Source organism: Canis lupus, chromosome 3 (assembly GCF_048164855.1).
Source record: "Canis lupus baileyi chromosome 3, mCanLup2.hap1, whole genome shotgun sequence".
In the NCBI taxonomy this organism is placed as follows: domain Eukaryota; kingdom Metazoa; phylum Chordata; class Mammalia; order Carnivora; family Canidae; genus Canis; species Canis lupus.
This window is the reverse complement of record NC_132840.1, coordinates 25,466,108-25,479,241: the sequence shown is the minus strand read 5'-3', so window position 1 is coordinate 25,479,241 and position 13,134 is coordinate 25,466,108. Positions and strand designations below refer to the sequence as shown.

The window sequence follows — 13,134 nt, the reverse complement described above, 5'->3', positions numbered from 1 at the left end:
AAGAGGTTAGTGGAGGAGGTGAAATCATGGCCATCCATAAAGTGAAAGATAGCTCTTTACTTTCACTCTTAACTACATTTCTCATCTGCAATCAAAATTGAGTGGTAACTGCAAAAGAAGTAACTTCTTTCCTGTTTTTGTGATTTTCACAGGATTGGATTTCCCATATTGGCTCATAATTGCAAATATAATTCACTTGTAAAATTTTCTAGTTTCTTGTGAAATTCCATTTGTAGGTTTTGTTTCTTGGCTTTGGCTGCCTCTGGTGAATTTTTGTATGAAAATGAAAAGAGCTTGTCCCTTTAGCTGTTCTCTTATGGCATGCTGGGATGTTATGAACCATCCATCATAATTTGGGATTAAATGTAAAATGTGTAAGCTAGTCTTCTGGGATCAAAGGGGGCAAAAGATGGTTATCCTGATACTGAAGTCTGAACTGACATTGTTTTCTGTAACTAGAACCATAATTATGCTAATCTGTCTTATCTTTATGTTGACAAAATTTGTTTCCCTTTTTGATGTAACTTCACAGAACTTATGCTAATATACCCTTTACATCTTCCCCTCTCTCATCCCTGTTCTCCTTCAGTCTGCTAGGTCAAAGTATAAGGACTCTCAAGAATGCAGAGTATTTATAAAAATTCCAGCTTAAAAAACTTCAGAGGAGAACATCTACAACATTGACTTTGGGCTGAGGACTGTCTTCTGAAAATAGGACAGGGAGAGCTGTTTAGTACTTGTTCAGTTGTGTAGCTACCGTGCCAGTGACCCTGCCACTGCTGTAGAATTACAGAAGTCTCTTTTCCAAAAAGGGAAATACACAAGAATACTTTCTGTTCTTTCACCTTTGGAAGAGCCATTGCCATAGGTAGAAGGGTGATTCTTGTCTTTAATATGTGATCAAACAGTACTTTGTTGTAATGCATGTGTGAACATGATATGCAGTGCCTTTAAGTGGGAAATTTTTGAAAATTAAAAACAGGGGTTCCTGGTGTAAGTCTAAAAACAACTGTACCAATTAAGTATAGTTAGGAACCTAAACATGTTCTATATATAGTTAATAGCCATCTTGAGGTTACCTTAGAAAAATCAACCTAGTATATAAGTTGGATGGCTTTGCTTCTCTACCTCTGGTGTAACCCATTTTTCTGGAAAATGTTCCACTTCTAGTTAAAGATAGAGGACAAATAGCATTTTCTATTCATGTATGTACATAGCTGTTCAGTCATATCAATTAAATGTTGAGCGTACTTAATAAATATAACCAGACCCTCTGTAGACAGTGGCAAGCAAAATCAGACATGATTCCTGGTCTTACAGGTTTACAGTCTGGTGGGTGAGACAGACAAATTAAACAATGACATAAATAAATGTAAATCATAGCAGTGATAGAATCATGTGTGTTACTGAGATCCCTTAATACTGGGGGAACCTGTCCTAAGAGTGGTGTTCAGAATAAGATCTACAGATGTGAAACCAAAGGCTGAGTTCAGAGAGGACTCCAGGCAAAGGACAAGTATGTGTGGTGACTCTGTAATGGCAAGGGGCATTGAAAGTGAGCAAGTGAGGTTGGAATGCCATTAAGAGACAAAGGTAGTCTGTATGGTGCTGACTTTGGAAGCAAAGCAATCCATTAGGTACTGTATGCCAAATTCTTAGTCTTTATTTAAAGTCTGTTACAGTAGCTTATATTTGAGTCTTGTTTGCAGTCCTTTTTAAAATACTTTTCATTTTTAAATTTTTATACAACAAAGCTTTAATCCTCCGTTTTTTAGCATTTCCTTCCCCACCTTTGGAGCAGACTGAAAGGGAAGTAGACTTCATTTGATCTGATTCAGTGTTTTACTTACAGTTTTTTTTTTTTTTGTTACACTTTTCATTCACATTTCATTTATGCTCTTAAAGTTTTATTAACATGTGTTTTTCTGCGGTGTATTTTGTCTATTTTCAGTATTTTTTTTTCATTACTTTGAGTTGAAATCCCACAAATCCACCCATCTTCCATTTCTCTTTGTTTCAATGTAGATTCAAGCGGGAAAAGAAGCAGACAAGTATATGTGTCACGTTCAGTTATGTTTGATTTCTTGGTGCAAATGTTTACTCTTTGTCTTGCCTTTTGTTCAAAGATCAGCATATACCCAGTGGGAAGACAGGAGTAACAGTAGGAACTAGATTCTGTATCATATCCACTAACTTAAATGAACACATCTCAGCTTTGTGATTGCATTTTTATTGTTTTCAAAAAAAAAAAAAAAAGGCTACAAAATAAAGTAAAAAGAGTACAAACGTGATGGGACTCTGCTATCCTGTTTGAAATAGATGATAGGTCTGTAACTTCCCTTTTGTGTTTCCATTTCTGAGTTACGTTTAGGACTCCAGGAGCAAAAGCAGTCCTTAAGGGATGAGCTGTCTTCTCCCTGGACATTTGCCTCAGGGTCCAACCAGAGTCTCCTAGAAGCTTGCTACTCAGAACTCAGAAACTGGCTGTGAAGCTTCTCCGTTCAAGTGTGTCAGCCACCTGCCTGAAAACAATAGTTATTTCCTGGAGCATTTCCATGATGCTGTGATTTGGAATCTATTTTAAAATTACTAACTGTATTTCAGTCACATTTCCCTGCCTCTTTTTGTCTCCTGACTTCTGTTTTACCTCTTGGGAGAAACAAAACAAAACACCTTTATAATTCCTTATGTTAAAAGGTTAAGCTCTTCAATGAATTCCCTTTTCTGTACCCCTAGCAAGATCCATAGGGCAGTTATCTTGAAAGTCTACTTCCAACTGTTACTCTTCTACCTACACTAGTCTTTTTAACTAGTCATTTTTATAGGGAGTAGTTTGGTATAAGTTGGTCTTTGTCAACTGCTTTACTAAGCATTTGCATTTCTTTCTGTATTATCTGTGCTGAAAAAGCCAATGGGAGGCAGTCTGGTAGTACAGAACAGAAAGGTGACCTTAAAACAGGGCCCAGAAGTCCTGAAGATATTCTTGGTAAATCTGAAAACCCATCTTTTTTTGTCTGTGGGGTGCTCAGATATTTGTCTCCTGGTTTCTGTCTCTAGGGCATTTGTTTACCTGAGCAACCTGCTGTATCCTGTGCCCCTGATTCATAGGGTGGCCATTGTCAGTGAGAAAGGTGAAGTGCGGGGATTTCTGCGTGTGGCTGTGCAGGCCATTGCAGGTAGGTGACCATCTTCTGGGGTGAGAGCTGCAGAGTCTTTGCCTACAGACAAAGCAGGCCAGTTCTGTATGGGCCACACTTCAGTTGCATGATTCCTTGTCTGTCTTAGAGAAAGCTTTTATTGCTTCCTTTTAGTTATTCTCCAGTATCATAAATAGGTTGTTTAGTCTGGGCCACAGCTATTTTACAGTAATGGGATGAAGGGATTTCCTTTAACGTAAGGAAAAACTCGGGCAGCCCTGGTGGCGCAGCGGTTTAGCGTCACCTGCAGCCCAGAGTGTGATCCTGGAGACCCGGGATTGAGTCCCACGTCGGGCTCCCTGCATGGAGCCTGCTTCTGTCTCTGCCTCCTTCTCTCTCTCTGTGTCTCTCATGAATAAATAAATTGGATTAACTTTATAAAAGTCATTTATAAAACTGCTTCAAGAAGTAACAAAGAAAAAAAAAAAAGTAACAAAGGATTTTCCAGACTTTTTCTTGCTTAATCTTCTCTCCCAGTATTTGTACCAGACATTTCTGTCCTTTGATTATTTTGCTGTGAATGGATCAGGATTCTGATATTTTATACTTCTCCATGATTCAGCCACATTCTGAGGAAAGAATGTGGCCATTTCCTATGATTTTTCTCTTTTAATTTCCAAATGCTATGGGGTGTGGAGTGACCTTTCAGCTTTTCTCTGTGAAACTCTGTGGCACAGTTACCAGGGTTGAGTTTATGAAAGTTTCTGCAAGTACAGCCTAATACCTTCAAATATTTCTTGGGTGGTATTGAACATCATCTTGCCAAGTGAAGGATCAGTGTTTCTAGGCATGCATGACATTTGAACAATATCAAGAATAAAACTGATTCTTTATTAATTAGTCTCATTAAGCTAACTAAGCAGGTTGGTAAATTTACTTAAACAGAGTTGGAAGCAGCTTCTGTGACTCTACTGCTTCCAGCTTTTTCTTTCTTTCATACACAAAAGTTTGTTCTTTAGTATCTCATCTTATTAAAGTCCTCAAACTCAAAGACTCTGCCACTTTCCTGTTTATTTTCTAATCCAGCAAGAGCCATTCTCTGGCTCTTATGTAGTTTCATTTGATCCTTCCTTCTTGTTGTTGTTTTTCTACTTAGCGGATGAAGAAGCTCCAGATTATGGCTCTGGAATTCGACAGTCGGGAACAGCTAAAATATCTTTTGATAACGAGTACTTTAATCAGGTGAGAAGCCTTCCTGGAAGAGAAAAACTCATAGAAGGAAAAGGTAGAAGACAGGTTTATAAGGAAGATGTTCACTGGAAAATAGAACCTAGAACTACAAAAGATAGGTAACCACAGACTTGTTCTGTAGAACATGGGACATGTCTTAACAATCACAGAGGTAAAGGTATTTATACTTTATTGCCTTATCTCAGGAAGTTCTTAATCCACATAGTTTTCCAGTCACTGATACTTGTTGGGCAAATAGACATTAAGGAGATTGGGGGGAATACGTTGTTGTGCTACTTGATCATAACCCCTGCTCCTGCCTTGTTTTCAGAATGACTTTTCATCAGTTGCAATGACTCGTTCTGGTCTGTCCTTGGAGGAGCTGAGGATCGTGGAAGGACAGGGTCAGAGTTCTGAGGTCATCACTCCTCCAGAGGAAATCAATCGAATGAATGACTTGGGTACGTAGACAGTTTACCATGATGGGGACATTTTAAAAGAGGACCAAACAATGAGCAAGGGAGATAGTTGCTTTCATTGACTAGGAATGAAAAGAATTCCCTTCTCTCTCCTTTTTGAAAGGTGATCTGTGCATTATTTGAACCATATGTGTGTTCATTTGGCCCTCCTTAGATTTGAAGTCAGGCACTTTGCTGGATGGTAAGATGGTCATGGAAGGGTTTTCAGAAGAGGTCGGCAACCACCTGAAACTGGGCAGTGCCTTCACTTTCCGGGTAACTGTGCTGCAGGCCAGTGGGATCCTCCCCGAGTACGCCGATATCTTCTGCCAATTCAAGTAAGCCTTAGGACCTTTACTCTGCCTTTGTGCAACACGGAGTGCTTTATATATGTGAGGGGTTAACAGTCTCAAGAGGTAAACAACTACCAATTTCTGAAATAAAACACTTTTTTCACGCCAGGAGGGAGTCAGAACCAGAAACCTAGAATGGTGTGAAATAGAGTTCACTGTGGGGAGGAGTGTGAGGGGGCATCTTGCCTGCTAAGAGGGTTCCACTGTGGCCTGGGCCCCTCTGTTGGAGATACAGGATCTGATAGAGATCGGCCTATCAGTCTTTTTTTTAAAGATTTTATTTATGTATTCATGAGAGACACAGGGAGGCAGAGGTATAGGCAGAGGGAAAATGAGGCTCCATGCGGGGAACCTGATGTGGGACGTGATCCCCCAGGACCCCGGGATCATGACCTGAGCCAAAGCAGATGCTCAACCACTGAGGCACCCAGGTGCCTTGCTAATGCTCTTCCTGGGGAAATATCTTACTGATAAACAGGTCTGAAGACCATGAGTTGTCCAGCCACCAGTTATGCTGGTTCAGTATTTGGGGAAAAGAAAACTTGTGTGATATAAAGGGCAGTAAAATTGCACATCAACTGAAGAATAACTAGTTATGTAAAGAAGATGTGACAGGTTTCATTCCTTATCCACTTAGAAGCTCTTTCTTATACTATAATCCTCTGGAACCCTAGAGTTTTTCTTCTTATGACCCTAGCCTTGGAAAACACTTCATCAACACCTCCAAACATCAGTGTATCTTTTCAGTACTTGTGAAAGACCATAGTATAAGAGAGTGGTGTCTCATTCACCCCATTCCTAAAGTCCACAGTTGGCCCCAGGGGGCCACCAAGTTGCTGCTCTGGAGTTCTGTTAGCCCTCTCCCTCAGAATCTGCTTCGGCCTTCCTAGGGGTCCTAATGCATTTGACAAAGCACTGCCTTTATGGAGATTATAGCCAAGTCCCAAATCAAATGTGATTACTGCACAGTAAGTCACTAATATCATTTGCTATAACTCACAGTTGTTGTTGTTGTTGTAAGTATTATCCAGTGTTGATTTTGCCCATTAAGAGTGTTTTCACTAGCAGCCCTAAATTAACATGGGATGGAGTTGGCTAGATGATTCAGTTGCTTTGAGCTTTCATTAGTATACTAGTTAGGCAACTGCAATATGTTTTTTAAAGATTTTATTAATTTGGGGCAGCCCGGGTGGCGCAGCGGATTAGCGCTGCCTTCAGCCCGGGGCGTGATCCTGGAGACCCAGGATCGAGTCCCTCGTCAGGCTCCCTGCATGGAGCCTGCTTCTCCCTCTGTCTCTGTCTCTGTCTCTCTCTGTCTCTCTCTCTCCTCTCTGTGTATTCTTTTTTTTTTTTTTTTTTGTTTTTTAAGATTTTATTTATTCATGAGAGACACAGAGAGAGAGAGAGGCACAGACACAGGCAGAGGGAGAGGCAGGCTCCATGCAGGGAGCCTGATGTGGGACTCGATCCCGGGACCCAGGGTCACGCCCTGGGCCGAAGGCAGGCGCTTAACTGCTAAGCCACCCAGGGATCCCTCTCTCTGTGTATTCTCATGAAGAAATAAATAAAATCTTAAAAAAAAAAGATTTTATTAATTTATTTTTTCAGAGAGAGAGCGTGCACCAACACACAAGCTGAGGGGGTGTGGGTGGTTGCAGAGGCAGGGGGAGAAGCAGATCCCCCCACTGGAGCCCGATGCATGTAGGGCTCAATCCCAGGACCCTGAGATCCTGACCTGAGCTAAAGGCAGCCATTTAAATCAGCTGAGCCACCTAGGCTCCCGCTGAGCAGGGAGACTGCTTCTCCCTCTCCCTTTACCCCTCCCTCCTACTCATGTGCTCTCTCTCTCTCAAATAAATAAATAAAATCTTTATTAAAAAAAAAAAAAGAAGTGCAAGGAGAGAGAAGGGGTAAGGAGAAGAGTGAGAAGAAAACAAATAGGAAAAGGTATGTGCTAGCAACATGTGGCATCTGGGCTAGGGAATATGGGACAAAATACACTACTATCCTCAGATTCAGTGAACTGATTTGGAAGATGGTTCATAATCCTGGTTTCTCTACCCTCTTCAAAGTATTCCCTTTTTCCTCCTTTTTTCTTGTGGATGTGGGATGACTTTCTGATGGATATTTCTGTTTGGGAGTAAATCTTTGGATTCGGTATCCTTTAATTCTCTACTTCTGTATGTTTCAGAGTAATAGGGAAGGAGAAAAACTCACTGTGAGAATAAATAAACATAGTTTGTTGCTTCACAAATATTTCAGGAGATCTTCTATATCTAGAGCACTACAGGAGATACTTGCTGTCTTTCAGGGAGACAGGCATATAAATACATTATTACAAAGAATGAAATCATTGCTATTGAAGAAAAATGGGTCCCTAGTGCTATGGGAAACACAGCTGTTTGGGTGAGTTGGGGAAGACTTCCTGGAAGAGATGACATTTAAATCTAATCTTTGATGCGACTCCCAGGTGACGCATCGATTTAGCGCGCCTGCCTTTGGCCCAGGGCGTGATCCTTGAAACCTGGGATCCTTGAAACCCGGGATCGAGTCCTACATCAGGCTTCCTGCATGGAGTCTGCTTCTCCCTCTGCCTGTGTTTCTGCCTCTCTCTCTGCCTCTCAAGAATAAATAAATAAAATATTTTTTAAAAAAATTCAGTCAATCAATCTAATTTTTGCAGGTCGTCAGACTCCTAGGCAAGACCACCAAACACAGGCTTTAGTACTACCTTGTGGAAGCTTGAATCTGCCAGATCTTTTCTTTTCTTTTTTTTTTTTTTTTTGGCTTCTACACAAAATGATTTCATAGTTTTTATGCTTACTAAAAGATGTTCCTACAGAGAAACAGGAATTTACTGAATTCACTCTTGGTTTCTGAGATATTCTTGCAACATGTGTCCACGTAGCTAAGTGGTCAGGGTCAATTAATCTTTCAGTTATTTTTGAAATGAAATCTGAAAGGCTGTCTGAGTGATAATAGAACATATATATTACAAGGAACCACAAATTACTTGGCTCAGTTAAAGACCGTGCTTAAGTAGGCTGCTTCTTTCCAGAGGATCTAAGTCAGGTTCCATTTTTTTGGGTGTGTGGGGGGGTTCAGAAGGGGCAGAGGGAGAAAAAGAATCTTAGGCAGCCCCCCCCTCCCCCCCCCCAGTGCAGCACTGATTTCACGACCCTGGGGTCATGACCTGAGCTGAAATCAAGAGTTGGATATTTAACCAACTGAGCCACCCAAGCACGCCTCCGAGTCAGGTTCTTAAAACATAGATCTTGAAACTGTGTAATGCGAAATTCATGTGTTTTATTTTTTTATTCAGCTTTTTGCATCGCCATGATGAAGCGTTCTCCACTGAACCACTCAAAAACAATGGCAGAGGAAGTCCTCTGGGCTTTTATCATGTGCAGAATGTAAGTGACTTGGATGTTTTTGCCAAATGCATTGCAGGTTTGGGGGCTGAGAGGCTGGCGTTAGGCAGTCGTCCTGTGTGGGCGGCCTTTGGCTTTCTCAGCCCTGGAAGGAGGATTATCCAAGCTGCTTTGTGGTGAGAATAGACAATGGAGGGAGTGGCTAGAGGGGTGAGGTAATCCTCTGTGGACTGAGTGGCCAGCCTTCTCCTCTTAGTTACAATGGGCCCCATGAGTGGTGTGGGGGTTGGGCTGCCAATAAAATCTTCCATTAGTTTGAATGTAGTGAGTTGTTTTTAGTGTTTCCTTCCTAGAAAAATAAGTGCATTTAATATAAGTTTTGTTAAAGTTAACATACTGTCCTTTAAACTAAAAGATACTTGCATTGCTCAGTTGTAGAAAAAATTAAATTACCCTTTTTAGCTAAATTAAGACTCAGTCTCTTTTCCTTGCAGTTGATACTATGACGAATCCATTAGTGCCCCTTATAGCTCTTGTTTGTGGAGTAAGACAACAGGCCTTCCATCTCTTCTAGGAAGGCTCACCCAGACTCTGTTCAAAGTCATCATTCTCATCACAATAGCTAACACTCTTTGAGAGCTTATTTCGTGTCAGTCACTGTTCTGAGTGCCTTTTTTGTGTCTTCATTTATTTGATCCTCACCTTTATGCCATAGGCCCTCATAACCCCCATATGACAGCTGAGATAACAGACACAGAGTACTTAAAATCACTCAGTACAGTTCCAGAGCTAGGAAGAGGCAGAGATGGGGTTTAGGCCCAGAGCAGTGTGGCTCTGGTGTCCAGGATCTTCACCATGACGTGAAATGCTCTCATTCTCTTGCTAAACATCTTAAGTCTCTAAAGTATGAGCAGAAAGGATAACTCTGAAAATGAGAGAGCAGACACAAAACACCGTTTTCTTTTTTAGTTTTAATTGCATGAATATAAGCATAGCATGCATGTACCTGATAAATATTCATTGGGATAGTGTGCACAAGGACTGTGTCTGACACTGCAGGGGAATGATGATGAATGACAGGGGATTATGCCCCCAAAGAGCTTAGGGGAAATAAAATGCATATTTAAACAGCAATAGCACATGATCTTGAAAGATATTAGTTAAATGCAAAGGGGATAGAAAAAAGGGAAGGTTATTTCTATTAACGGAAAGATACTTTTAAGTTACTTTTTCTTTGGGGGGTTGGTGGTTGGATGGAGAAAGGAAGTAGGAAACTTCCCGATGAATATAGTGTAATAAGAAAAGGTAGGTCAGACTTGATATTATACCAGGTACCTGGTCAACAGTCATGTTTTTCTCACTGTTGTTAATATTAAAGCAAGCCCTGAAGTATGGGAATGACTTAGAGGCGCAGACAGGGGCAGGCCCTCTAGGCAGAGCTATAGCCTGGGCCAGACCTCAGGCACAATGGAGAGAAGCGTAGGCAAGAGAAGCAGCAGGTGAGTTTGTGCCAAAACACTAAGTGTGTGAAGAGCAGCAAGTAGGGCAGATGATGGAGGCTCTTGAAGGCCTAAAGCTTGGTAAAGTTGCCCTAGAATGAAAACCAGGAAGGGACACCTGAGTAGCTCAGTCAGTTGAGTGTTCTACTCTGGATCTCAGCTCAGGTCTTAATCTCAGGGTCATGAGTTCAAGCCCATGTTGGGCTCCAGGCAATGGAACCTACTTAAAAAGAAAAAGAGAGAGAGAAAGAAAAGAATGAAAACCAGGGAGGAACCCCTGTCTTGGTATGGGAGGCCTGCAGTCAGATACCCAGCACATACTAGGTGCTCAAAAGTGCTAAAACTCTGATTGTAGCAAACCTGTGTTATAGTAAATCTGTCCATAATCTAGCTTGGCTTTATTCCTTACTAGATTGCAGTGGAGGTCACTGAATCATTTGTGGACTATATCAAAACCAAGCCGATAGTATTTGAAGTCTTTGGGCATTATCAGCAGCACCCACTTCATCTGCAAGGACAGGAGCTTAACAGGTTTGGACCAGATAAGCAAAGATTCTTGTTGCTCTTGTTATTACTGTTACTGCCACTTTGCGGGAAGGAAGAAATCTTTTAAGGGATTCAGATAACTAAAGAACAATTTTCTATGTTACCTGATGTTTCCTCTTAGAAACATCACCACCTTTTTTCTAAGCCACCGAAGCACTAATTATAGGTAGAGCACATTGAATTTTGCCTAGCTGACCTGAAGTGCCATCTCTTTTGTAGGAAGAGACTTTGAATAGGATAGAAAGTGAGGGGGAAAAAAAAAAGGATAGAAAGTGAGGAGGTGGTGTAACATGAGGATTGTGTGTAATTCTTCCTCACCATCCAGAATTTAGGAAGCATGAGCACTAAGCGGAGAGAGACAACATCACAGTTGGTGAGGAGAGCAATGATGGTGGCTTTCAGGTGATGGCAAAGTGTCAGTGTTAACAGAAAATTTCTCATATTCCACTTACTAGCTAGGACCCACAAGGAGACTTTTATTAAAATGTGTGAGCCTCAGTTTCACTGTGGGTTTGTGTTTGGTATCTGATATTATGCCTCATCTGAAAGTGCAAATGGTATGTTTCTAGTGGGGATTTAAATGTGCTGTTGATGTCAACATGGGACCCTTTCTCAGCCTTGAACTTTGTTCTCCTCCTTTGCAGCCCTCCTCAGCCATCTCGACGCTTCTTCCCTCCACCCATGCCACTCTCCAAGCCAGGTGAGCCCTTCTCTGGGTGACATGGCTCTTATACTGATGGCTTTTCAGACAGAAATCATTTTCAAATGCCCACTCCACTTCTGTGTATCCATACATATTCCTGTGTCCAGCAGGAACTGTAATTCTTGGTTCCTGATTTAAATAAGAAGTAAGAAACAATAGGGTTCCTTCCCTCCCGACTTTCTGGTCTTATTATAGATTTTGATAAACTTCCTGTTCCTAAATCTCGCTGCTTAATATGTAACACCTCCTAACTGTTGGGTGACTGGGCATTTCTTTGCATCTCAGATGTATTCTGCATATTCATTCATCTTGTTTTGCTTTTTCTTTATTTTCATCCTTTTTCCTCATTGCCCACTTGCCACTTTCCCACCCCACCCTGTATTTCTTCTCCACCTCTGTCATGCTCTCCATCCTGCCTTCAGACCATGAGAGAAAGATTGAACTGGTTCGATTTCTCATATCTGGCTATGTGAATGCGCATGTGTTGGACACGTTTTCTGAGCACGCCAGTGCACTTGCTTCCTCTGCCGTTGCCACCTTCCAGGATGGGGCAGACACAGTGCCGCCTTTTCTCTTTCTTCCAGTTCCCAGCTGCCAGATTGAGAGGGCACCTAAACGAGATGGTTAGTAGCTGACTTAGCTCTGCCTTAGATGTAGAACCATCCTCAGGGGCTGATCCCAAAGCCTGGCTCTCTGTGTATGAAACACTGGCATTGCTCTTTGCTGCTTGAACCAAATCTAGGGTCTAGCACATTGTCAAGAATACGTTTTCTTCGGAGAGATGTGAGAACACACCTCTACTTGTGCCTCTTTCACAACACCCTAAGCGTGGGGTGCCTTATGTTTGTTCATTTGGATTCTTTGCAATGGTATCTTTAAAGATTTTTTTCTTTTAAGGCTTCTGATTTTGCTTTTTGGCCCTCAGATGACTGCCAGAATCAGTGGCACCACTTTTTTCTTGACTAACGGCACCAAATCATGTGGAATTCAGCTGGAGTGAATAGTGCAGATAGGCTGACATTTGTCAGTACTGTATGAGTCGTAAGGCCCCTTTAGATACTTTGTGTCAGTGGGTCATCATGATAACCTTTTCAAGATAACAGGCTAAATATTATAATCTATATTTTAAAGATGAAGAGACAGACTTCCAGAGATGAAGTGACTTAACCAAAGCCACATAATAGTTAGCAGTTGAACAATATTAGATCCTAAGTCACTGGACTCTCACTCCAGTGCTCCCAGGTTCTGAACAGAGAATGCTCTATGTATTGTCAGATTTTAGAAATTCTGTGTAGTGTTCCAAAATACTTACTATGTAGAATCTGGAATACTTACAGATAACTGCATTTCTAGCTAATTTATTTTACCAGGACAGTTAAGTATATGGAATTTAAATGTGAAGAAAATATGTAACATGAGATCATATTTTATAGAATCCTGTACCTACATATTAGACCAGTGGTTCCTAAACTTATGTGCACATTAGAATCACCTGGAGGGGTTTCAGTCCCTCTCAGAGGACTGGATCCCACCTCTAGAGATTGTGATTTAATTACCTGGGCTTTGCTTTAAGATCCCCAGGCAACTCCCAAGTGCAGGGAGGTTTGGGAACCACTGGGCTGGAACATGGGTCTTCTCTCATGCCCTCCATCCTTGAGGAGACCCTGGGGGGGGGGGGGGGGGACAACACACTTTATTTACCCACATTGTTTCTCCCACATTATTTCCATGCTCAGTATGCCACAGAATAGGAGAGTCTAAGGAAGGTTTCTGAATGGTTTTGTGCAGAGTAAATGTGCTCACATTTTGTGCACATTTACTCTGCACAAAACCTGTT

The 13,134-nt window shown here is 41.5% G+C and overlaps 1 protein-coding gene across 10 annotated transcripts in view; it reads left to right on the top strand.

Moving 5' to 3' along the window:
• KIF1B (kinesin family member 1B) overlaps positions 1-13,134 on the top strand; it is a 149,688-nt gene that overhangs the window by 109,437 nt on the left and 27,117 nt on the right. For all 10 annotated transcript variants that reach the window (XM_072819698.1, XM_072819696.1, XM_072819693.1 and 7 more), the window contains 7 exons: positions 3,058-3,176; positions 4,294-4,379; positions 4,699-4,828; positions 5,001-5,163; positions 8,501-8,591; positions 10,461-10,579; positions 11,239-11,294. In XM_072819698.1, the coding sequence (XP_072675799.1) occupies positions 3,058-3,176; positions 4,294-4,379; positions 4,699-4,828; positions 5,001-5,163; positions 8,501-8,591; positions 10,461-10,579; positions 11,239-11,294 (764 nt within the window). The remainder of the gene's footprint in view (positions 1-3,057; positions 3,177-4,293; positions 4,380-4,698; positions 4,829-5,000; positions 5,164-8,500; positions 8,592-10,460; positions 10,580-11,238; positions 11,295-13,134) is intronic.